The sequence below is a fragment of the Dioscorea cayenensis genome, chromosome 2 (genome assembly GCF_009730915.1).
Source record: "Dioscorea cayenensis subsp. rotundata cultivar TDr96_F1 chromosome 2, TDr96_F1_v2_PseudoChromosome.rev07_lg8_w22 25.fasta, whole genome shotgun sequence".
Lineage (NCBI taxonomy): Eukaryota > Viridiplantae > Streptophyta > Magnoliopsida > Dioscoreales > Dioscoreaceae > Dioscorea > Dioscorea cayenensis.
The window spans coordinates 18,617,126-18,643,252 of record NC_052472.1 but is presented as its reverse complement, the minus strand read 5'-3'; the positions used below and the strand labels follow the sequence as shown (position 1 = coordinate 18,643,252).

Genomic DNA, 26,127 nt, shown 5'->3' with positions numbered 1-26,127 from the left:
GATGATCAAGGTCCTCTGAGGCATTGTGGCATAAAACACAAGTATCAGAGGTGTTTTGAAAGTTGCACCTTCTTTTGAAAAGATTTGTAAGAGTGAGAATTTTATCCTCTCCAGCAAGCCAGCAGAAAAGAGTTATATTTGAAAAGATCAATTTTTTGTTCAGACAGCCCAACTAATATTTGTATTAGACAATAATAAGTTTATGAGTATCGACAATAAAGCATGCGCTTGAGTTTTCTCATTTCTTCGTCTAATGTAATAATTTACATATATATATATATATATATACATATATTTGTAAACATTGGTCCACTTAGTTGCATAATTTTTTTTTTATAGGAAAAAGAGTGTATAAACCAGAATTTATTAAAGAAAGGACAAGTACAAGTTGACGGGAAAAAAAATATGACTGAAAACAAAGACTTGTACATTCTAATAATGGAAAGAAAAAGAAACAGTATGAAAGCACAATAAAAGACGATAAAAAGACAAGCTATCAGATTTAAATATTAGGAATTAGGAGGACTTTCCAATTCATTTGCAAGGGGGCCAACGAAGTTGAGGCTTCATCTGATCAATAAGGTAACTTTTTCTAGCTTGGCTTTTTTGGCCACTAGAGTTGCATTAATCTAGACAATTAGCATGTGATTAATTTTGCAAATAATTGAAAGATACAATAATGGTCATGTTCAAATGAAAACATGATTTTTTTTTTTGAACCAAATATTCTAACAAATTGCCTGGATGAGGAGGGTCTCGAGACCATCTAAACTTGGAATGCTAGAACTCTCCCAGTGGGACCACACATCCTTAACAGTAAATGGAATTGGAGGAATTGAAAATCATGGAGAAGTGAGCTCAGACTTTAGAGACATACTTGCTGACAAGTTAGCAATTGGTTTGCAGTTTCTACTGACGTATGACAGAGCATACAAGTGGTTGTCAGTTACAAGCCCATTTAACAAGGTTATCCATAGTTAAGAACTTGTTATCCCAAGTGAGCCAGTAGAACACCTTCATTTTTAGCAGGCTAGCTTCCATCCACAATGTTTTGCTTATCGTTCAAAAAGTTATAGGAAGATTTAATAGAAAAACTCTCAGTTTAATTTCAGTGCCAAGTCTTATAATCCGATCTCTTAATCGCAAAGCATGGGGTGCCTAAGAAGTTCAACAAAACTAGTGTTGCTAGTAAGGGTCAAATATAGCTAAAACCCAAACACTATGAGGCATGGATGCTACCACATAAGAAATAGATCGGGTCAGATGTACACAGGAGCCTTATTGTCTAACCATATATCAAGCGAAAAAAAGGATGGATTAACTGTATTTTACAATTAAGTCAACTCCTAAGTGGAAGACCTTTAATTAGTGTTTAATACCTTTCTAAAAGTATGATTTCCTACTAAGGAAGGTATGGAATATGACTCCAGTTGCCCATAATATTTATAGTTGAAGGGTATACCTATGACCAACACTAGGAGTCATTCAAGGAGAGTTTTAACCACTATTTACCAAGGAGGGCTTGATGGAATTCTTGTAAGTTTTGTATGCTCCACCCCCTTTGTGCCTTAGATTTATAAATATGTTTCCCTAATACCGGTTGACATTTCGAGTAAGTAAGGTCTTTACCTCTCCAGAGGAAATCCTTACATGTTTGTCAATCTCCTAAATAACCCATTTTGGCAGCTCAAAAACTGACATCCAATAGGTGGAGATAGTAGTTAGAACCAAGGTAATTAATGTTAATCTACCACCAGTAGATATACTGGATCTTCCATGAGGTAAGTCTAGCTTTTATTAGATGAGTCAGTTGCAACCAACCTTGGCGACGAGAGCTCTTACCAAAGGTTAGGATCCCTAGGTAGGTAACTAGGAGAATGTTAGTAGAACAATTTAGAGTGCTAGCACAACTTACTAGATCCGGTAAAGTTTCACATTTGTAGAGAAGAGGTAGCTTTTGAGGACGTTGATAGCTAATCCAGATAAAACTTCAAAGAGATTAAGGATGAGCTTAAGTATTCTAAGGTCTTCAAGGCCTCTAGCAATAATGAGGATTAGGCCATCCATATATATTGTAGATAACATTTTTTTTGGTGTCTACCTAAGAAAACGGCGAGTAATATGCCTAATGCAAACGCATGATTAAAAAATATTAATTGCATGAAGGGGAGTTAGTTGCAAGTGTAAAGAGCAAGGAAAACAATGGGTATCCTTACTTGAGTTCTTGTTGGTCACGGATGTATAATGTTGAGGCTCCATAGACTAAAACTCTGGCTTTAGAGGAGCTAAGAATTGCCATTATACAGTTGCATAATATTTATGAAAAAATTATTTTATTAATAGCTAAGAATTGTCATGTATATCTTTTATTTTAATAATGTGGGGGTGTGTATTATACCTCAAATTTTACTTTATTATGGGGTCAAATTAATTTTTATTTGCTCCAAGAAATATCATTTAAATTTTTCATAAAAATCTTATTTAAAATTTATTTACAAATAATTTTTTCCTAGTGCTTATGTCAATAATTTTTCAATAAAATTATTGTAATAGAGCAGTTGATATTTCATTTACTTATACATTATTTTTGTAAATTATTATTATTATTTGGTACACAAAATAAATTATTATACCACTTGCACCCTAGAGTGGGTTTTTAGCAAAATAAATAAATAAAGTGATAACTTAGTGATTTTGAATAACTATTGTCAACAACATACCAAAAATAATTATTAAAATAGATATTCTTCATTAAAAATCAATGATATTTTGGACTTACATAGATGCATATATATATATATATATATATATGCAAGAACATATGTGTAATTTCAATATTTTTAGTTAAAATTAGTTAAAATGGCATTATAAATTTAATACATAACAATTCTTTTTATGGTTGAGGATTCGTCTCCTTATCACAATATTAATTTAGGTGAATGGCTTACCCACTTTGTAAAAAAATAAAATATAAAAATAAAAAATAAAATCCTAATGATGATTTTGCATTTGTGAAAGATAAGAAAAAGACACTTCAATGCAATTCAATGTAGACTCTTTTGTATTTATCTATTTAATATAAAAAAAATTAGAAATTGAGCCACTACAAATAATTGCATCAATATTAGACGCTCAAAATTCTCAATCATAAAGGTTAATGTGACATATACGATAGCATATTGGATAAAGACTCAATTATGTGACTTTAATAGCATTAAGTGGTGTCTATTTTTTTGACGTCCTTGATAGCACTAAGATTGCCACTCTTAACTCCTTTTTTTTAATTGGATTTTATTCGTGAACAACTCTAACTGCTTTTTTTTTCATGCTTTATATTAATTTATAAAAAAATTATAATTGCACACTTTCAATAATAGAAAAATACCATCTAAATTCCCAAACTCAAATTTATGCCATTTGCATTTTTTTTAAATAATGTCATAATTTTGTTATAATTTGTAAGACTGGTTGAAATGTTTTATGTGGTTGACTATGATGTATACATATATAATCAATTAATACTTAATTTTTGAAAATGCACTTTAATATAATTTTAGGAGTTCATAACTTTTTTTCATATTAATTTTTATGATTATTTTTTTTATTGTCGAAGATGCACTTTACATAGTCTTATCTAGTTTTAATTTATTAAAATTAAATTTTAATAATATAATTGTGATAATTTTTAGTAATCGACATTGAAAAAGACTTTGATTTTATTGGTCTAAAGTGGTTACTTGGGTATGCGCACCATACCGAAAATGGATTACACTTATTAATTTTTTTTTCAAGTCTTAAATCAATATTGTTAAATTTCTCGTTTAGTTTTTTTTTCTTTTTTACAAATAATAAATTAATTTCATATTATCATATCATTTGTCATAAACTCACATGAAATCAAAAACCAAATATTCACGTTTTAAGAAACTATATATTTGCATTACACTAAAACTATCAAATACGCCAAATGGTAGTCAATTATAAAGAATATTACTCATATATATATATATATATTGGTTCTTGACACACCATTTTTTTGCAGCAAGATACTGAAAATATTATAAAAGGGTAGATTTTTTTTTATGGGTGTTTTTTTGTATATATAAATATTCGAAATCAAAATCAATTGTTTAAGTCACATGAGCCTTTTAAGAAAAGCGACATGTCACGAACCCAGAGACGAACACGTGGGGAGCCTGCTCACCACCGAATCGTGCCCTCACCTTGCGTGAGATGGGATCGAACTCGGAGAACCACGCTCGACACTCGAGACGAACACCCTATCTGAGGGGACTCGATCTGCGATAGGCCAAGATAGTGCGTTGGCACGATGAGCTTTCTGTCACTTAAATTAATGTCTGTTCATATTATATTATATATATATACAAATCCAAGAATCCAAACGACCCTACTGGGCTTTGAATTTCACAAAGTGGGCTAAGTGGGCTTTCATTTGATCCAGCACATCAACTACTCATAATTGTTTTTTTTTTCTTTGGATGTTTCCCTCTTGTCTGAGTGCTCATTACAGAACCAAAGGATTCCATCATTCCATTGGAAGGTCCTTCATTTTCTTGGTGTGGTATGCACCTCTTCCAAGCTCTGTATGTCTGTCTGAAAACCCTAGTTTGGAATTCCCTTATGATTATATTGTCTTCTTAGACTAGAGTTTGCATGCTGTTATATCTCTCACTCTGAGGTTTTGAATTTCCCTTTTTTGTTTTTGGTAACTTAGTCAGGTGACAGTTTATTTGAGTTAAATTTGTTTATGCTTTTGCAATGATGTGGATGTTGTATGGTCAAGCTTTGCATGGTTCAAGATGATGTTGGGAATGTTAGTTTGTGTTTGAGCTGGTATATTTCTTTTTTGCATTCTTTTTTTTTTTTCTGTGTGATGAATGGTTTTGAGTGAACCAATATTTTTTACTGTTTTATGATCATGTTAATTATTTTGAGGAATTTATTGCTGAAAATGTATATTTTTTCCTACTCCTTGATGTTATGAGGTGTGGGCAGCGGTGGAAATTGGTAGAGGGAATGATCATGGTTTGAGTGTTCTTCTGATTTTTTTTACAATATAAAACAGAAAAATGTTCTTATGGGATCCATTGTAGTTTTAATGACTAAGTCTCAATGTAGTGGATTAATTAGCCTTGTTGGAATATATCTATGCTTCTCACTTCTGTGTTTATTTTATTTTATTTTTATTTTTATTTTTTTTTTCTATTTTGTGGTAAGATCTGTTTCCAAGCATAGTTGTTGATTTTGAACTTTAAGTGTGTCATAATAATTGAAATAATGCATGGTCTATTTATATGCAAATGTTTGCAATTTGTGTCTGTTCTTGGATTTCGTGTGCGTCACAAGTGACAATCAATTTTTGTGCTCACATTGCTATGTGGGAGAATTGCCCAATGAGCTATTCTGTTGGATTTTTTTTCTGGTGAATTTGTATCTGACTGCAGATGGCATTCAGTTTTATTATCGGTATTTTTTGGTAATATTTAGCTTAATCAAGATTAGCTTTTGGCTACTTCATCAAACAGAAACTTTATCATTAGCATATGTCAGTTTTTTTATCACATAGTAAATGAAGATTCTAAAGTTCTAAAGTTTCTACTCCAGATTGATGTACCATTGACTTTTCCATCTGTGCTTATAGTTAGGAAATAGCTCTAATGGATGAAAAGGACCAAATCACATATGCAGCTGATATCGTATCAATTAAAGAAGCTCACCGCCGCATTGGCCCCTATATTCATCGCACTCCGGTCCTTACTTCAGGGTCTTTAGATTCTCTCGCTGGGAAGCAACTTTTTTTCAAATGTGAATGTTTCCAAAAAGGGTTAGAGCCTCAAACCATTTCAGAAGAAATTTCATACAATTTCACAATAACACAATTTATCACACCACAACATTGAGAATTATTTTACTTTGCTTTGTAGAGGAGCTTTTAAAATTAGAGGTGCTACGAATGCAGTACTTTCACTTGAAGATGATCAAGTTGCTAAAGGGGTTGTTACACACAGCAGGTTCATCATCCTCGATTTTAATCACTTATGTTAGATGGAAATGCTGGTCCTTTTTGCAATGTATTGGTTAATATCTTGGATAGAAAAACATAGGAATTTGATGTTTCATGTAGTGGCAATCATGCTGCGGCATTGTCCTTGGCTGCAAAACTACGTGGGATTCCTGCTTATATTGTTATACCAAAAAATGCCCCAAAATGTAAGGTTGACAATGTCAAGCGCTATGGAGGTCAGATAATTTGGAGTGAAACTACAGTTCAATCAAGGGAGGCCGTTGCAAGTAAAGTACAACAAGAGACAGGTGCTGTTTTAGTTCACCCATTCAATGATAAGCGCATTATAAGGTAATTTTTGTTCAGCTTGTCCAAAGTTTTCTGGGATGATAGTTTTTAATTTGTTAGTACGCTCTTTATTTTTCTGCTAAAAATGTTTCGGTTTGTTAAAAATACAAAAAATCCACATTAATTGTTTTCTAGTATTGCAGTGGGCAGGGTACCATATCCCTTGAGCTCCTAGAGCAAATTCCTGAAATTGATTTGATAATTGTCCCCATTAGTGGTTTGTACTTTTGCACTGATCAATTTCTTAAGTTCTTATTTTTATTCGACATTATTTTCTCATCGAAGTTGCTGGTTCAGGAGGTGGTTTAATCTCTGGGGTGACACTGGGTGCCAAGGCAATCAAACCTTCTATTCGAATTGTGGCCGCTGAGCCTAAAGGCGCCGATGATGCTGCTCAATCCAAGGCAGCTGGAAGAATTGTAACACTACCACATACCAACACCATCGCTGATGGCCTTCGAGCTTTCCTCGGAGATCTAACTTGGTAAATTGAAATTCCATTGTATCTCCTACTTATATTTGTACTTATTGACATTTGCCAATTCTTTGTTTCCTATTTTGGGTTTTAGAAGAAAATTTCATATTGTCTTTGGTATCAAGGAGGATTTGGACATTATTAAAGACAAATTAATGGATTTACATATTCCTTCATTAGAACACCTATAATTTAAGGCTGAGAGTGGTAGTATCGACAAAATTCAGCAAATTTCTTCTTCATTTTTCCTCTCACTCTGTTGATGCATCACTGGTTCTGATTTACTATATTCTTTCAGAGTTGACAATGCCTTCTTGTCTATTCTCCCTTCCAAGCTATAAGATTCGAACAACTGTTTTTAAACTCATTAATACTTCTTTGTATCATTCTACATTTGTGTATATATACTTCTTATGGTCATAACGATATATTTCAAATGTCTTGTCCATGTTCAGGCCTGTTGTCCGAGACTTGGTAGATGATATTATAACTGTTGATGATAGAGAAATTGTAGAAGCAATGAAGTTGTGTTATGAGATTCTGAAGGTGGCTATAGAGCCCAGCGGTGCAATCGGTCTTGCAGCTGTTCTTTCGAACCAGTTCCGCAACAATGCAGCATGGAAGAACTGCAACAAGGTTGGAATCATCATCTCCGGCGGCAATCTTGATCTCAATGTGCTTTGGGAATCATTCAGTTAAATGGAGGTTCAATGTCTCTTTGCAAATCAGATAAGGCATTGTTCAATTGTTGATTCCATACAATTTTTCACAATTTTTTACAATTAAGCAATCATCTTGCCCTTGATTATGATGCAAGATTTTGAGATTTTCGTTTAATTATGTGGCTCTAGTTGGACATATATCTGAATTTTAACTCAAATTGTTAAAAAAAAATTAGGCTGAACTGAGTCGGATCAAGTTTTTTATTTGCAAGTATAACTGCACCAATTCAATCTATATAATATATAATTATATATGAAAAATTATCATGGCCATCATCATAAGTAGTTAAGGCATTTGATTCTCATGTTGGAGGTTGAAAGTTTGGCTCTCTTTCAATACATGGTTGATGTCTGAATAGAGAAAGAAAATTATGAGTTCACTAGTTTAAAACCCTCCCCTATATGATATGAAATATGATGATAGTCCTAGTGATTTTTTTTTTAATAAAAGTGGATAAATCATTGGTTCATTATAAAATAAGCTAAAAACAAGAAAGTAGAAGTTAGAAAAATAAGGAAAACGAAAAAAAGAAAAAAAGAAAAATGCAATGGTAGTTGTTAAGAATTTTGTCCCCTAATTCATTTGAGGTGAAAGTGAATGTGATAGTATTGAATTAAGTGGCTTAGTTGGCGCTTTGACCAGGTTTGGTATTAAGGGCAGTTCACTAAAATCACTAGTAGAGGGCAATAGCGAAGTTGAGACTTCATTTAATTATTTGGGTATCGAGTCCTTGAACTTAGCTTTTTTTAATTTCAAAGGTTACAAATAAATAGGAAGAAGTATGTGATCGATATTTATTAACAATTCTTCAAAAGTGTTTCTTGAGATTTTACCTCAAGGAAGATCATTACATCTCTTGGCGGTATCACGGTATGTGAGCATAGTGTTCCCATATTCAGGAAATTGAATATATTATCAAAGAAAATATATATGGCTACTGAACCTGGACTTGGTTTAGTTATTAATTAATTATCAGTTTACTTGATAATTTACCAATTAATGGTAGTGGAAGAGTTGTATGGAAACCGATCCCTCGGTGAAATACTTAGATTTTGAGAATAAGCTTTCAAGAAGGCAGACATACATGTCTTCATATATATATATATATATATGAACACCATTCTAATATACTTAATTATTAGGCTGTATTGTGATTCGCACAAGCTTTTTACAGTGTTTTCCAACTAAATAAGTTGAAAAAAGTAAGATCAATTAGGTAATCTTCATCTCCTAATTTGAGCTTTAACCATACAAAATAAGAAACACTAAATCAAATCATTAATCAGAATTTATCACTGTCACCAAGCCAATTGAGATTCCTCAAGACAGGTATTAGAACCAGAAATGTACTATCCAGTCAATTCACAAACCATCAAATGTTTGTTTCTAAAGACAACATTGAATTAGAGAGGTGTCAAACGACAGCAACTGGATATTGCAGCAAGAAACAACAAGAAGCTCATATAGTGAGTATCAAAACACAACCAAAACAGGATTAATAAACCATATACTAATTAAAAGAACACACTAGTTCTGTTCATACTCAGGTTCTTCCTCCTCTCATAGTCACCCTCCTCAGCAGCAGTGGCGTCTTGGTACTGTTGGTACTCTGAAACAAGATCGTTCATGTTGCTCTCAGCCTCGGTGAACTCCATCTCATCCATTCCTTCTCCGGTGTACCAGTGCAAAAAGGCCTTCCTCCTAAACATGGCAGTGAACTGCTCACTCACACGGCGGAACATCTCCTGGATGGAGGTTGAGTTTCCTATGAATGTTGCCGCCATCTTAAGACCAGTTGGAGGGATGTCGCACACAGTGGACTTCACATTGTTGGGAATCCACTCTACAAAGTAGGATGAGTTCTTGTTTTGCACATGGATCATTTGTTCATCCACCTCTTTGGTGCTCATCTTGCCACGGAACATGGCAGAGGCGGTGAGGTAGCGGCCATGGCGTGGGTCAGCAGCGCACATCATGTTCTTGGCATCCCACATTTGCTGGGTGAGCTCTGGAACAGTGAGAGCACGGTACTGCTGTGATCCACGTGAGGTTAATGGAGCAAAGCCCACCATGAAGAAATGGAGACGTGGGAAGGGAATCAGATTGACTGCAAGCTTCCGAAGGTCAGAGTTGAGCTGACCAGGGAAGCGGAGGCAGCATGTAACCCCACTCATGGTTGCCGAAATCAAGTGATTGAGGTCACCAACTGAAATTCATAAGAACAAAATGAAGAACATATAAGGGTACAAATTTGACAGGTTTAAAGCATTCTGAGATATTGTGGAAAGTGACAAGTCAGATGCCAGAAGCACATTAAGATTGGGAATTCATTTCCAAAGGATCAGAACAAAATTTCTCAACATTACTATGAAATGGTAATACACATATCAAGTACAATAACAGAGGATCTGCTACTGTAAAATGATTAAAGAAAATCAAGTCAGCTGTCTAGACCAGACTCCATTAGAAGATTCTGAGAACACATCACTTGATCCTCTTATTTCTATTCTTATTCCAAGCTTGCATTATAGAAGAAATTAAGGACAATGCGTAGACAAATAGTTTTGTCACGGAATAATTTTTACTTTTCATATTAATCTAGTATGTGTTTAGACACATTATACTATTTCCAAATATTTAGCTTCACTTAATATAGAATGAGTTAAAGAAAGAATTTGATTAATCATCATACACATGCCACAATTAAAAGCAAAAGAAAAGAGGTAATAATTATGTGTGTCATTATACACAATAGGTAATCTAAAACTGAAAACAATTATAAAAAGTCAGTTTTCTTAAGGAGACTAGAGATTTCTCAAGATATTCTCCACTAAATCCTTATCTCTGCCATTTTAAGCTTGCATTATAGAAGAGAACAAGGTAATGTATCACCAACAACTAATTTTATCATGGAATAAATCCTAATTTTCATATAAACCTATTATGTATTCAGACATCTTATACTAAATCTAAAAATTTTAAATTTAATCAGTTACATGCTTGAAATTAAATTACCTTCACACTCAATGTGCATTGAAGAATCTTATCTTAAACCATTTTACCAACCAAGTTCAACATCAGCAAAATCAATCAATAAATGCAACCATGCAAGAGCACCTACTGGGCAGGAAAAAAAATGCTGATATACCGTGCAAGGATCCAACAAAGCATGAATTGTAATACAGAGGAGGAAGTCTTACAACTAGGGGTGGTGAGCTTCAGAGTGCGGAAGCAGATGTCATAGAGAGCTTCATTGTCCAGCACCATGCACTCATCTGCATTCTCCACCAACTGATGCACAGAAAGTGTAGCATTGTAAGGCTCCACCACAGTGTCAGAGACTTTTGGAGACGGGAAGACAGAGAAGGTCAGCATCATTCGGTCCGGGTACTCTTCCCTTATCTTTGATATCAGCAATGTGCCCATTCCGGACCCTGTGCCACCTCCCAGAGAGTGACAAACCTGAAATCCTGAAAGAAAAAAAATCAAGATAATGAAAGTTAATATAATCATCAATCAAAAGTTATAAAGGATTCAACAAAAAAAAAAAAGACAAAAATGCAAAGAAATTTCTTGCACCATTTGTGATATTTCATTAATCATGCATATAATTGCACAACAAAGATAATAAGAAATCAAGAAACATTAAAAAGATTCAATGATCAAGAAAGTCTGAAGATCAACTCAACAGATTGATACTAGAAACCATCAAAGCATACCAAATTGTGACAATATTTAGATTCGAAAGAGCTAATACATTTCAAGAGGGGAAAAACACAAAGCATGAAAAACCAGTAAAGAAACTTTTTTTACCAAATCCAGCGTGGAGATTTTCAAAACAGTAGAAACAAAATTGATAAACAGATTTTAAAAAAAGGGATAAAAAATTTCAAAACCAAAGAATCAACACAAAAGATCAAATCTAAAGCAAAACACCAAACATTTTAAACCATTTTCATAAATAAAAAAAATCATATATCAAAGAAACAGATCAAATTGCATAGACTTAATATATACATAAAGAAAAATGATGAATTGAAATTTCTCTATTTCTACCCAAATCCAGTGCGGAATTTGTAAAGATTTCTATAAATATAAAAAGAAAATTATAGGAAAAACAAAAAAACAAAACAAGATCACATCAAAACCAAAACATCAAGCAGATCATACTCATCCCCAAAACCATCACAAAAAAAAAAAGGATCAAAACCTTGCAAACAATCACAGTTCTCAGCCTCCTTCCTCACAACATCAAGAACCGAATCAATGAGTTCCGCTCCCTCCGTATAATGCCCTTTAGCCCAGTTGTTTCCCGCACCGGACTGCCCAAACACAAAGTTATCAGGCCGAAAGATCTGCCCATACGGCCCCGATCGGACGGAGTCCACCGTCCCCGGCTCAAGGTCCATCAGCACCGCCCTCGGAACGAAGCGACCGCAACTCGCCTCGTTGTAGTAGACATTGATGCGCTCCAGATGCAACGACGAGTTGCCGGAGTACCGTCCAGTGGAATCAATCCCGTGCTCCGCGCACACAACTTCCCAGAACTTCGCGCCTATCTGGTTCCCGCACTGCCCGCCCTGGATGTGCAGGATCTCTCTCATCGTCGATGATCGGAAGGTCGTGGCCGCGCCGGCGCAGGAGACGTTTGAGGGTTTGGAGGTTGGAATGAAGAGAATGGTGATGGTGAGAGGGGTTTATATAACGGAGAAGATGACGGAGAACGTGACGGAGAAGTTAACGGCGTTAACGGTGGAACTGAAGACGTTTGGTTTTGGAGGGGGATTTTGAATTTTGAAATGAGTTTTTTTGTTGAGAGATTGGTGCCACGTGGCAAAAAAATTTTCGTTTGACCCTGTTTGGATGGAAATTTACTGGAATGCCATAATTTATTTTTTTATTTTAAAATAGATTAGGAAATAATTTGTGGTACATGGGAAAGTACATGAATATTTTGTTTGCAGGAAGTAAATTGCATTTTAGTCCCTGAATGAATTGGTCTTTATATTTTTTTTAATTACTATTTTTAATGCGTTTATATTTTGGAGAATATGCTTATTTGGTTCCCTTGTAGAAAGACAAAACAAGCATTTGGCAGTTCATTTTAATTTTTTAATTTTTATATAATTTCATGTATTAACATTATTTTTGGAAGTAAATACTTTTTGTATATTTATATTTTATCTTTTGCAAAAAATAAATTTTTAAGGACTGCCTTTTTAACTTTTTGAATTTTATTTTATGGTCAATAAGTTTCTGAAATTCAATAAAGATAATTATTAATAAATTTTTAATAAAATAAATGCTAAACTTTCATTTCACATTCATTATATGCATTGACAATGATTAATTTAGAGATGAATAGTTGTCATTTTTCAAATAAGATGTTATAAAAAAATCGTGGCCTAACTTAATGATAACTACTATATAATGTGATTGAGAGATCTAGTTTGAGTCTCTCAACTCGCATTATACTAAGTCATCGTAACTGGTGCATTCTAACAGGTCATTCAAACCATCTTAAACCGGAAAGGGTTTATTTCTAGAAGGACATTTAAGTCACTGCAACTGGTGCACCTCTGTATCTGATTATTTATTTTTTGATTTGGTGTTTGACTTATATAAAAAATAAAAAATAAGTGCTTATAATGTTTAATTGAAATCGCAATTTTTTTTTTTTTTTTTTGAGAAAAAAAGTGTTGGATTAGATTTAATACAACTTAAACATAACTTAAAACGAAAAAAGAAAAATTCAATTGGTTGTAGATACTAGGTTTGGATTGAAATATTGAAGGCCACTTGGGCAAGCAGCCCTATCATCGTTCCTCCTTTGCCAGCAAATTTCCACCCTGAAACACCATCATGGCTATTTATACATATACATAGATATGGGTGCATATATTCCACTAGCAATTATAACTTTATATTTATTTGTTTTAATTTGTTTTTTTGCTTTATTCATTATTATTCAAATAAATAAATAAATAAATGCATAAAATAAAATTATAGACATTGTGTAAGGGAGATTTCCGTTATTTATAATCATTTACAAAAAAAATAAAAACTGTATACAAATATATGATTTGAAAATTTTATTATCCGACAAAAAATCTTTTTTTTTAAAATAAATCATCAAAAATATATTAGGAATATATTAAAGAAGAAAAAGAGTGGAGGAAACATGAACAAAATACAAGAACTAAAAAAATAATAAAAAAAAAAAAATACATGAATCACCGTTAACCAGCAAAGGTGATTAGGTGACCCAATAAAATATTTACAAAAATTGAGGAATAGTGGGACAGTGTTTTAAAAAAAATATCAGGACATCTTTTTAATTTTAAAGAAGTTTTTCTCATCTCTAAAAGAGTACACATAATATTAAAACTTATTGCAAAGATTTTTTTAAGTGGATAAACCATCACATTTATTAGAAAAAAAAAGAAGAAATGGATGCAGATTCAAGAGTCAAAGTTTAACAAAAGTGTCATAAAGAATGTGAAAACAAAAAAACACTATAAAAGTAGAAGACTTCTAAAAAAATGAGAGAAAGTTTTTAAGAGAGAAAAAAACTAAAAAAACTAGCTCACGCCAACACGCCAAAAGAAGAAGTTCTTTAATATTTTATCATTTTGAAAATATCATAGATCTTATAATAGTCCGTTTATCAAAACCATAAATATTATTTTAAAAAAAATGAGTGTATAAGCGCACAAGCCTAATTTCATATTTTTTTCTGAAGTATTTAACCAATTTTTCTCTTAAAATAATTCATAAATAATTATTAAAAAAAAAAAGAACCCTAATGGCTAGATGCCAGTAATGCCCTATCCGAATGGTGTTGATGGCAAATATCAGGCTTGAATAGCTTGCACTCTACTGTTTTTTAAGCATCAGGGACATTGTGGCTCAATAGACATGCCTCTTGAGCTCAAACACTAGGAAATGATGACATATATCAAATTGGTCCTGAAGGTACCACACATGTGAGACTCTTGTGAAGGCATTGGACCATAAATAGTTCTTTAGAATTGGCTCATGCCAGGTATTGCCTTGCTTTTACACCAAAATATTCTTATCACGGCCCATCATTTTTTTAAAAATATATTCTTTTGATTTTTATGATTTTAAATTCATTGTAAAATGAAGACAAAATTATAACATAATGATGTGGATCATGATGTAAATGTCATGATGTAAATGTCAACTTGCCATCCACATCAAATCTAATATGTAAATATAGCATTGCTCAAAATTACATAATTAGTTTAGGCAATTAAGGTGTAAACCAAGTTTGTTTGATGCAGTGGTTATATATATACAATAAAATCTTGATTTATGAATATTTGATAAATTAATAACTTTGTTTAAATAATATTTTTTCTAAACTTGACCTTGGCTAATATGCTAAATTAATAATTTTGCTAAATATATAAAAAATAATTTATTTTGAAATTCTTTAGCACCCAACGAAAATATAAATTAATAATTCATCAAATATATGAAAAAATACAATAAAAATCTCAGGTAGGTCCCTGTAAGTAGGTTAGGTTGCCCCTTTAGTTCCTCTATTAAGATTTGTCTTCAGGAAATTCCTCTATTTTTCTAATTGGGCAATTTCAATCCAGACCTTAACAGACGTTGGGTTTTCCGTTAGGTTGTGCTAACATGGCTTTCTTTATCATTAGAATATTATTAAAATAATTTAGCTAAGCCACATGGGACACTTAACTAACAAACACACAAACTTAGCTTATCGGATCCGGATCCAACCCGGATTCGATAAGCATAAGTCCTCATTACCTTTCTTCTTCACCAGGTAAACCTAATCCCCATTTCCTCTTCACCTCGTCCCCCTCCTCTCGACCCCACCCCCCACGAGTGAAATTCAGCAATTGGGAGGACCTACCTTCCTTAAGCTTCATCACCCTGACTGAGAGGACAACATCATCAATGTTGAGGTCCTTCGACAATCACAGTCCACAACAACGAAGCGAGAGATCTGTGGAGGTATTTACAACATATACGGTGGGAAATGGTCAGTGGAAGTCAATATGTTAATTGTGAAATCAGATTTTTGTTGTGATCGACTTTAATGCATATTTTGTGCAACTGATTGTAAAAGATCATATGCTAATTTTGTAATTTTCATATTTTCAGTGAAATCAAAACTTATTTTGCTCAGTTGATAGCAATGGTTTTAAAGATGATGAATTCTTATTGATGAACATTTGGTAATTTTTCATATTTTCAATGCTAATTTTATAATCAGAACATTCTGCTGAAAATTTTGTAGTTAGAACATCAAATGGAATACAAATACAAAAACCAGAGTGAGCTTTTGAAGATAAATAAGCCATTTCCAATTACATGCATCTATTTGATCAATAATACAAACTCCAACTATCACAAAATAAATGGATTAAAAACTACAAAGTAGATGGAGAATCATGAATCTTGCTTCTCTGTGGTGGCGGCCACTAGATGAGTAATGGATGAGTAATGGAAGTTTTTGCAGGAGATGAAGGACGATTGTGTTAGCAATGGAGGAACCATTGTGGACGACGACGGATGGTGTTTGGCTTTCTGTGATGGGCGGCAACTGGATTTCATTCATGGTTGGGTTACCGGGGTGGGGTTGAGGGGAAGGGGACAAGGTGAAGAGGAAATGGGGATTATGGTTACATGGTGAAGAAGAAAGATAATGGTGACTTATGCTTATCGGATCCGGATCCAACCGGATCCGATAAGCTAAGTTTGTGTGTTAGTTAGTTAAGTGTCCCCACGTGACTTAGTTAGATTATTTTAATAATATTCTAATGATAAAAAAAGCCACATCAGCATAATCTGACGGAAAACCCAACGTTTGTTAAGATCCAGACTGACATTGATTAATTGAAAAAATAAAGGTACTTCCTAAGGATAAATTGTAATAAAGGGAACTAAAAGGGCAACCTGACCTACTTACAGGGTCCCTATCTGAGATTTTTACCAAAAAATACCATACAAAATTCATAAGGTTGAAGTTTTTTTAGATAATTCTATTTTTTAAATTTGATTTTATTTTCTAAAATATGTATCTAAAATCATTTGTTTATTTTTTGTCTGTGAACTAAACTCAATCACATCTATAAGTTTTTACTTAAATCACACCATATTTGATATATTTTTCTCATGTTCAAAGCTTCTATTACTAGAAATTCCTCCTTTAGAGTAATATTTGGTAACACACAACTCATTATCAACTGGTGTATCCATTACCCCTTAATAATCTCTTTATTTATAAGTGACTCATTCACAATATATATCATTTTCATTAGAATAGTTCAAAAATTACTTAACATCTATTTCATGTATATGCAACAAACTAGAAATAACTTCTTTTTATCCATGATTACTTTTTTTCTTCACTAACTTCCTCAAAAGTCATTCCTTCTTGAGATCGGATTTTGTGAAATGGAAAATAATTTGTAATAGTTGTTATTTGCACATTAATGTTCCAAGCCACTTTGAGAAAATTAATAGCATCTAATATGTTAATTTTCAGACTTTGTTACTCATACTCGATTGTATACAACATAAATCTCCATCTAAATTAATAAATATTATTTATTGATAAATAAATAATCTTTATATATAATAGTTCTTTTTAATCTGAAGAGCATTATTTTATAGAATTTTTATTATACATACGCATTATATATCAATAATCTATGAAAAACAATTAAATAAAAAAATAAAAAAATAGAAAACCACAAAAACTATATAATTATGTTGAATTAATTAGGTTAATAAATTTTACCTGGTCTTTCAAAAAAATCAAAGCAATCTTCTTTTACTATGAAAATAAAAGAAAAAAATACATGAAATGAAAGGATTACCATCACCAAACATGGTGAGAGTTAGTATTTTATTTCTCTATTAAATTAAAGATCAAGGGTTTGATCCTTCACCACACTCTTTCATTACATTTGCATTAAATTGGGTTAATTAATAAGGGAAATATTTGTAGCAAATTAACATGTAATTTAATTTAAAAAATTAATCTCAAAGAAATATAAACCAAATTTAATTACGCATGTAAATAAAAATTAATTCAATTTATGGGGAAGGACCTATTCATTACATTGTTATGTGAGGGACAAAGATTTCAAGCTCAATCCATTTGATCATCTTACACCATCTATTTATTTTGTCCGTTGGTTTTAGTTAAACCTTTTTAATCCAATGATTTTTATTATATATTTTTTTCATATAAAAGAAAAAAACCAAACGCTTGTAAATTTATAGACTTATATTTTGCTTTAGTGGTAGTGGTCTCTTCATTTTTAGTGGCTTGTGTGACCTCATCTCATAATTGATGTTATTTGTTTTGGTTTTTCCTCCTTATCTCTTTACTTTTTTATTCAATGTAATGAAAAGTATGTAATCACTTTTTTTTTTTAATTTTTTTAATTTTTTTTTTTTTACTAATAGGCAAGTATGCAATCACTTTTTTTTTGAATAATAGATGATGAGTCCTTTTTATGAATATAAACAAGATCTAAAGCAGATCTTTAGAACCCAGTATATACTGATATATATGACGAGTATGAGAATAGTATAGAAATCCCGGATGAGCGAGTAGTATAAAGCGATGACGTGAAAGCATGATCTAGTAGGGGAGATTTGAACCCACGACCTCCCCTGACACTGATCACGTCATACCATTAGGCTATCCAATGGTTGACCAATCACTTTTGATTACTCTCAATAAATCGTGGTTTATCTTATATATATATATATATATATATATATATATATAAAATCATGCATGCTCAAAAGTATAAGATATTAATTTGTCAAACTTTGGGCTCATCCTAGCTAGATCATACATGCCTGCATACATGCTACTAAGATCACTAAATCCAACTTGGAAATTAATTTGGTAATAATTAATTATTAATGTTTGCCCAGCAAAAAGAAGTTCATGTCATGACATTGCTGAAAATGTTTATAAACAAATTGTAACAATACCAATCACAAATGAATTAATTAAGAGCATCTAAATGAAATGAAAATAATCTCTCATTTTAAAGCACAGAAAAAAAGAGAAAAAAAAAAAAAGCTCATCATTTCTCATTCCTCAGATAGCTCTAGATTTTATTATGTCCATGCTCATCTCACTTGGGTCAGTTGCCTGCAATTCCACTTGTATTCCATCAAGCTCTCTCTTGAATCTATCTTTGGAGCTTGCATATAACATCTTACTCCTCACCTTTGAAGTGTCAGGAGACCTTCATATATATATATATATATAAAACCCCATTAACAAAACTTTTCCATAATTCAACAGAATTAATTCTCATAAACAACCACAAGATTTGATATGCAATTCGCAGTTCGCATTAGCAAGAATGTGAAGAACTTGCATATTAATGCTACTTAACTTTGCTGAGGAAGTTCAAATATATGCCTTGTTTTTTAATCATCAATATGAATTTTCTTGTTGGATTATTAATTGTGTCAACATGCATAGAATTAGTGATGGTGAAGACAAAGATGTAAACCAAAAACATTGATGTCCTTAAGAACGTATAAGCTTCTGTATAACATGACAGTTACATACTAGATTCTCTTAATAGACTTCTCAGATGAACTAATAAGCTACATTTAACTGATATTTTTTTATTTTTGGAAGTTGAATTTGTAAAAATCACATTGCTATCTTCAATATATATTTTTCTGAGAGATTTTGTCATATTAGACTTACCAAGCAATGAAGAAGATCTTGCTCTTCTGACAGTTCTCATCAGTAATGAAATCAAAATCGAACACGGCATAGCGGCATTCATTTGGAGGCATGGCTGCGGTGAAATCATCATAACTCTCATCAGGCTTACCGAGCCTATCCACAGTGACTTGCTGTATCTTTTCGTCGATCTTGAACACAATGAATCGGAAGTTTCTCTTTGCTTTCAGCTCCAAGAACTTGAGCTTGCAATCATCGTTCACCGCCATTCCCGACGCCGAGTTCGACTTTAAAATGAAGAACAAGAGACCCATTACTCAAAAGATCAAAGATAAGTAACAACATAACTACTATATATTAGGAAAAGAATAAAAGCAAATTGGAGGGAGTGGATTACTATACCATGATTGATTGATTGTGAAGGATAATGAGTCACTTTGGAGAGATGAGGAAGGGAGGGAGGAAGGAGACTAGGTAAAGAATAGGGAGATCCTTAAAACATGGGAAGGTTGTTTTGAGGGATTGAAAGGGAGGATGAAAAGGAGGAGATGAAGGCTTTTCAAGGAAAATAGAGGCTTGGAGCTTCCCATGCATGGTTTCCACAAAACACTTGGTTGTTGCCACGTCTATGGACAAGATTTGCATGCATGTATAGTGGCATGGAGTTGCATGTGTGATGTGTTCTTGAGACCTTGAGTTGTTGACCAAGTCTAATTATTTTTGGGGATGGGGTTGCGTTTCGCGCACGGAAAATATTCAATTCTTTAATCAACTACCTAACTTCATTAATTGGTTTCAAAAGTTAATAATGTTATTTTCTTTTAATGTGGAAAATATGCTATTAGGGTCAATCAATTAGTATTGGATATTTTTTTTATAAAAAAGAATATATATATATATATATATATATATTTTGACTAATAGGCGGCAACACCGACAAGTGCCCTATGTAAAAGATTCTTAAAGGAACAAATAGATACGAAGATGTACCAATTACGGTAGCTTGCAAACCTTTTAGGAAAATACCCCTGCTATGCAATCTTAAAGGAGTGAAACCACTGTTTCTCCCACAAGCGACCCACACCAAGGCCGTGAACAGTACATAAACGGTACTTAACACAGGTGTACAGTGCATGAATAGTATATAAATAATACTACCAGGGGAGAGATTTGAACTCTTGCTCTCCCCTTTGCACTCAAGTGTCTTACTATTGGGCTATTCAATGATTGACAAAAATAAATTCTTTCATTGTTATAATAAATGACCTCTCATTTTTTTCTCATTAATAAATTAGTAATTTATTTATTCTTTTTAAATAAATAAACAAGTAACCTCTAACTTAAAAAAATGAAATGAATTATTATTCATATATAATAAAGGTGATTTTTTTTAATAAAATGAATAAACTATGATTATAATATAAGAAAAAAATATAATAGAAAGAAGAAATTAAGTGTCCACAATGAACAGATTACAGGGATTATGCACATGAAAACAAAAAAGAAAGACAGAGTCCATTGGTTGTGGAAACTAAAGGACAAAAAGCTAGATAAGACAAAGCAGTTAACGGATAGCAAAGCACATCATGGTAGGTGTCACGGGCCTCACGTGACCCCTCGGTCACACCGTGCGGCGCTCTAAGGCAGGACCTTTATAGTAGGGAAGCTAGCAGGCGGGTCTTTCTCGAGTGAAAACACTTATCTTAGGCTACATGTTGGTGGTCTGGTCTAGAGTCTGTGACTCAGGATCACATGTCCCCTCGAGAATAAAGATCATGAGAATTGGATACTCATTCCTTTTCCTGTAGAATGCTCAATTTTATGTCATAAGACTGATTTTCCAAATAATTGTAACAGGATAAAGATTTTCGTAATTAAATATGTGTTTGTTTCTAGTAAGCCAAACATGCCATGTGATTGCTTTGGTTAATTAAAAGGCCCCAAAAAAACTCGATTGGAGGAGTTTTGATTCCGGCTCCAGTAATTCTAGAGCCTCTCTAATGATTATGTCAAAGTGTAATCGCCATTGGTTTTAGTGAACCAATAGTGGATAAGTAGATTGTTCGTAGATGTCTGAATGACATTGGACATACTCTCTCTGTTCCTTTTTAGTTGTTACGTTTTGGATCTCTTCTCTATTCTTTTTTACTTGTCACATTAGAAACTTTGTGTAACATTAAATAATTTTTTCTAAATTTACCCTTTAATTTAATGTACTTGTACAATTTTCAATAAAAAGGAAATCAACTAAGCATTAAATTATATTCTCCACTAGTGGGGTTTTAAATAGGGGTAATTTTGGAAAGTAATGGATTATTTTATAAAACATAGGTAATCAACTAGTTTTAACTAATTTTTCTTAATTGGTGTGAATTAGTTAAATGTGACAACTAAAAAGGAACGGAGGGAATAAGTGGGTGTTGTGAAGGTGATGCATTAGATAAATTATTTAATTTTTGAAAAGTACCATTCTCAACGCAATACAAACAAAGTCATTTAATAAACAAGTATACCTTATTTATCTTTGTTATGGAGGTGATCCCTAACCATAAACTTATAAACATTATTATTATGTATATTTATATAAAAAATGAATAAAATCATTAAGGTCCACTGAAAGCGGTGAAAATTACAAATTAAAATATGTATAATCTCAAAAAATAATAATGTAAAAATCAAATAAATAATTAATAAAGAAATGCTAAAATTAATACTAAAATATCTAGCACCATTGTTATTAGATGTTATCCCTATGTTTTTCTTGTGCATAAATAATTAAATTAAGTTCTCAGGGGTGTTAATGTTATTAACTTATTATTGAGATGGATGCACATGCTATTGTTCAAAGAATTATCGTTGAATTTGCAGATATATCACCTTTGGGAATAATTATAAGGGACTGCAAGTTGATTCTGTCTACTTGTACTTCATTCAAATTGAGGTGTGTAAAGAGGACAACAAATAGTGCTAGTCATTCTTTAGCAAGAATGTCTATTATGTAAGACAGTTTCCTAAGTATGTGTCCCCTAAGTATTGGTAAAGAGCCACCTGATGGGATCTAAGGTGCTCTTTCTATTGATTTCAATCAAATGCGGTAAGACAACTTCCTTTGATTTTAAAAAAAAAAAATTCTCAGGGTGTAGTTTACTTATTCTAGCAAAAAATTAAAATGGTTAATATCATCACACTATTTTAGTTACCGATATAATCTCTAAATTATTATTATTCTATTAATTTAAAAATAAAATTAGTAATGCTTATTTTCTTTTAAAAAAATGGGTAAGTTACATTAAGGGCGGGCGAAAAGTTAATATCATCACCCATTTGTATCTTCACTTTATTTGAGCTAAAATTTGAATTTTTTTTTTTAAATAGAGACATGAATATTTTTATGTTAGATAAATATTTTTTTATTATTTGGAGTAATTTTTTTATAAAATGGACAAATGAAAATTATTAAGTCAAGAAAAAGGCTAGGACAGCTTTTTTTCAATAAATCCCTGACTTATCTTTTTCTTTTATTTTGAATTTTACATATGAGAGCAACTTCCCATCTACCATCTTAATTAAAGGCATCCAATGTGAGATATTTTGATATGAGTGATCATAAAGCAGCATTTTAATTACCACCAACAACCGAAGTAGTTGCTCATCTTTATTACGGTGTTGGTGAGGGCCAAGCAAATCTCTATCAACCATTTCTTTCCCTTAGTAATTAGGACATCATACACACGAGAACTTCTTGACTTATGTCTCTTGCTTTTCAACTTAGTTTTGCATGTCTCTCTCTCTCTCTCTATATATATATACACATAGATTTAAAATTAAACATACAAGCAAGGAAACCATCAGCAATTTCAAACTATGCAAACAAAAACCACCAAAGCTCACCTCAGCCTCTTTCTCTACTACACTCTCTGTCTATTCAATGGAGTTTTAATCTATGGTTGCATAGAAGGTGAAAGAAAAGCACTTCTTGATTTCAAAGAAGGGCTTAAAGATCCCAGTGGAAGGTTATCATCTTGGATTGGGCAAGACTGCTGCATTTGGAGAGGAGTTCAATGTGATAACCAAACAGGGCATGTTGTGCAGCTTGATCTTGGGAACAAGATGCCTCTTCATGACATGTTTGGTTATGGTCCACATGCTCTTCCCTTGGAAGGTGAGATCAGCTCTGCTTTGCTTGGCTTGAAACACTTGCAATACTTGGATCTCAGCATGAACTTCTTTGGAGGTATTCAAATCCCTGCTTTCTTTGGTTCACTCCAACGGCTCCATTATCTTGATCTTTCTTGTGCTGGTTTTAGTGGACTAGTTCCTCATCAGCTTGGCAATCTCTCAGGCTTGCAGCACCTTGATCTATCTAATCCTTTCTATTTATCTTGGAACAAACTCTACATTGTTGGAAGTCATTGGCTTTCAAATCTTTTATCTCTTCAGTACCTCAACTTGAATTTTGTTGATCTCTCCAAAGCACCTGATTGGCTGGAATCACTAAACACCCTCCCATTAATCTCAGAAATAAACTTATCTAACTGCACTCTTGAGCTTCCTCTTTCTCTTGCACATGTTAACTTTACAAAACTTCACTTTCTTGATCTTTCTAGTAACAATGTTAATTCTGTTGTCCCACCTTGGTTGTTCAAGTTAAGAAGCCTAGAGAGTTTAGATTTGAGTGTCAATGCTTTCAAAGAGCTTGTCCCTAGTGCTATTGGGAATTTAACGTCTCTTAGAGTCCTTGACCTTGCTAACAATGGTGTTCTAGAAGGTGGAGTGCCACTGAGTCTAGGAAACCTCTGCATGTTGAACATATTGGACCTTTCAGAGAATAAATATTTGCATGGTGATTTGAATGAACTGGGTGAAGTTTTTTCTGGTTGCATGAAAGACAGTTTGGAGATACTGAGTTGGGTTTTTAGTGAACTCACAGGAACTTTTCCTGATTGGTTAGGAAACCTCAAGTCTCTCAAGATGCTAAATCTCTATTACAACTCATTCTCTGGTCCAGTTCCTGAATTTCAACTTCCTTCTTTGAAAAAACTGGACATTTCTCGCAATACGTTTGAGTGGAATTATTCCCAAGCATTTTGGAAAACTGTTTCCTGATCTTGTGTTTCTTGATCTCTCTTGGAACAATTTGACTGGTGTTTTAACTGAAGACCATTTTGCTCATCTTAGAAATTTAGAACATCTTGGTCTTGCTTCAAATGAATTCCATTTTGATGTTGGATCTCAATGGGTTCCTCCACTCAACCTAAAGAAATTTCTTGTGGCCAATATTGAATTAGGGCCGAAATTTCCTGTTTGGCTTCAAAAGCTCGGAAAACTCACCCACCTTTCACATGTCAAATGCAAGCATTTCTGATGAATTGCCAGACTGGGTTTGGAATTTCTCATCGAATACTCAGTTTTCTTGATTTATCATATAATGATATCAAAGGCAAGCTTCCTACTTCATTAGAACGTCAAAATCTTATATATATTGATTTAAGTGGGAACCATTTGGAAGGGATCAATACCAAAATTTTCAGCAAAATTTACAGGACTTGCTTCTTCTTTCGAACAATATAACTGGAAGCATACCCACGGCATTATGTGAATTAGTCAATCTGAAAGTTCTTGACCTCTCCAAAAATCAAATCACCGGTGAAATTCCTGATTGTTGGGACAACTCTTTCCATTTAAAATTGTTTGCTATGGATTTGTCCAGTAATAATTTATCAGGAAAGATCCCTACCTCTATTTGCTCTCAACCTTTGACTTATTTGCATTTGGGAAACAATAATTTGTCTGGAGAACTCCCTTTATCTTTGAGGAATTGCAAAACTTTAACAACTCTAGATCTCGGTCAGAATAAGATAAGTGGCAATATACCTACTTGGCTTGCAGAGAACTTATTGAACTTACAAACTCTTCGCCTTCGGTCTAACATGCTTGTTGGTGATATTCCTTCAAACTTGGGAAGCCTCATCTCTCTTCGTGTTATTGACTTTGCAAATAATCATTTGTCCGGAACCATACCAAGCAGTCTTGGCAACCTTAGTGCCACAAAAGTTGCTCATACAATATTTGATAACAAGAAGGTTGCTCTCATGGCATATGATAAAATCTCCATGGGTTTTATTGACAACAATGAGCTTCTTTACATGGTATCGAGTAAACTTCTTCTTGGCTACATGGACAATATCAAGGTGAATTTGAAAGGGAGAAATGTTCAGTATGACAAGCTACTTCCACTTCTCATCTTCATAGACCTCTCGAGCAATGAGTTATCAGGAGAGATTCCTGAAGAACTAGTCAATCTTTTATACCTGCAAAGTTTGAATTTATCAAGAAATCATTTGACAGGAAGAATTCCAGAAAATATCAACATGTTGCGGTGGTTAGAATCACTTGACTTATCAATGAACAATTTTTCCGGGGCTATTCCATCAACAATGACTATGCTATCTTTATTAAGTCATTTGAATCTCTCCTATAATAATTTCAATGGGAGAATTCCATATGGAGGTCAGTTGCTCTCGCTTCCAGATCCTTCAATCTATGTTGGTAATTATGATCTCTGTGGTTTTCCATTGGATAAAAAATGTGAAGCATCTGAACATGCAAACAAAAATGAAGGGCTTTTCAAAGAGGTTGAAAATGACTCGGAAACGACATGTTTCTATTTGAGCATGGTGCTAGGATTCATCTCCGGATGCTGGATCATTTGGGCTACATTGTTACTCAACAATAAGTGGAGATTTTCCCTTTTTAACTTTGTTGATGATATGTGTGCTGTAATCTATTTCTTTTATGGTCGTAAAATTAGGAAGAATAGGAACA

General features: G+C 33.0%; 4 protein-coding genes and 1 pseudogene across 6 annotated transcripts in view; 3 read left to right on the top strand and 2 right to left on the bottom strand.

The window, feature by feature from the left end:
* The first annotated feature begins 4,509 nt into the window (after positions 1 to 4,509).
* LOC120270550 (serine racemase) lies at positions 4,510 to 7,593 on the top strand. 3 transcript variants are annotated; one of them, XM_039277598.1, is made up of 7 exons: positions 4,510 to 4,582; positions 5,663 to 5,845; positions 5,946 to 6,032; positions 6,146 to 6,376; positions 6,517 to 6,590; positions 6,671 to 6,857; positions 7,304 to 7,593. In XM_039277598.1, the coding sequence occupies exons 2-7, from the start codon at positions 5,679 to 5,681 to the stop codon at positions 7,545 to 7,547; spliced, it is 990 nt and encodes a 329-aa protein (XP_039133532.1). In that variant the 5' UTR covers positions 4,510 to 4,582; positions 5,663 to 5,678; the 3' UTR covers positions 7,548 to 7,593. The 3 variants fall into 3 exon arrangements, with proteins under 3 accessions (XP_039133532.1, XP_039133526.1, XP_039133541.1); XM_039277592.1 differs by having other exon boundaries at positions 4,519 to 4,604; XM_039277607.1 differs by lacking the exon at positions 4,510 to 4,582 and adding an exon at positions 4,617 to 4,739.
* Positions 7,594 to 8,901: 1,308 nt separating this feature from the next.
* Positions 8,902 to 12,256, bottom strand: LOC120276480 (annotated as a pseudogene).
* A 6,369-nt stretch (positions 12,257 to 18,625) lies between these two features.
* LOC120279375 (actin-depolymerizing factor) lies at positions 18,626 to 19,895 on the bottom strand. The gene is made up of 3 exons (XM_039286308.1): positions 19,705 to 19,895; positions 19,324 to 19,589; positions 18,626 to 18,847 (listed from the first exon to the last, which is right to left on the bottom strand). The coding sequence occupies exons 1-3, from the start codon at positions 19,705 to 19,707 to the stop codon at positions 18,697 to 18,699; spliced, it is 420 nt and encodes a 139-aa protein (XP_039142242.1). The 5' UTR covers positions 19,708 to 19,895; the 3' UTR covers positions 18,626 to 18,696.
* A 3,271-nt stretch (positions 19,896 to 23,166) lies between these two features.
* On the top strand, positions 23,167 to 24,408 carry LOC120273819 (receptor-like protein EIX2). Its single transcript, XM_039280535.1, has one exon. It carries the CDS (start codon positions 23,167 to 23,169, stop codon positions 24,406 to 24,408), a length of 1,242 nt encoding a protein of 413 aa, XP_039136469.1.
* Positions 24,409 to 24,998: 590 nt separating this feature from the next.
* The window catches only part of LOC120273813 (receptor-like protein EIX1), a 6,972-nt gene continuing 5,843 nt past the window's right edge, over positions 24,999 to 26,127 (top strand). Inside the window, exon 1 of the mRNA XM_039280525.1 lies at positions 24,999 to 26,081. Coding sequence (XP_039136459.1) covers positions 24,999 to 26,081 — 1,083 coding nt within the window. The remainder of the gene's footprint in view (positions 26,082 to 26,127) is intronic.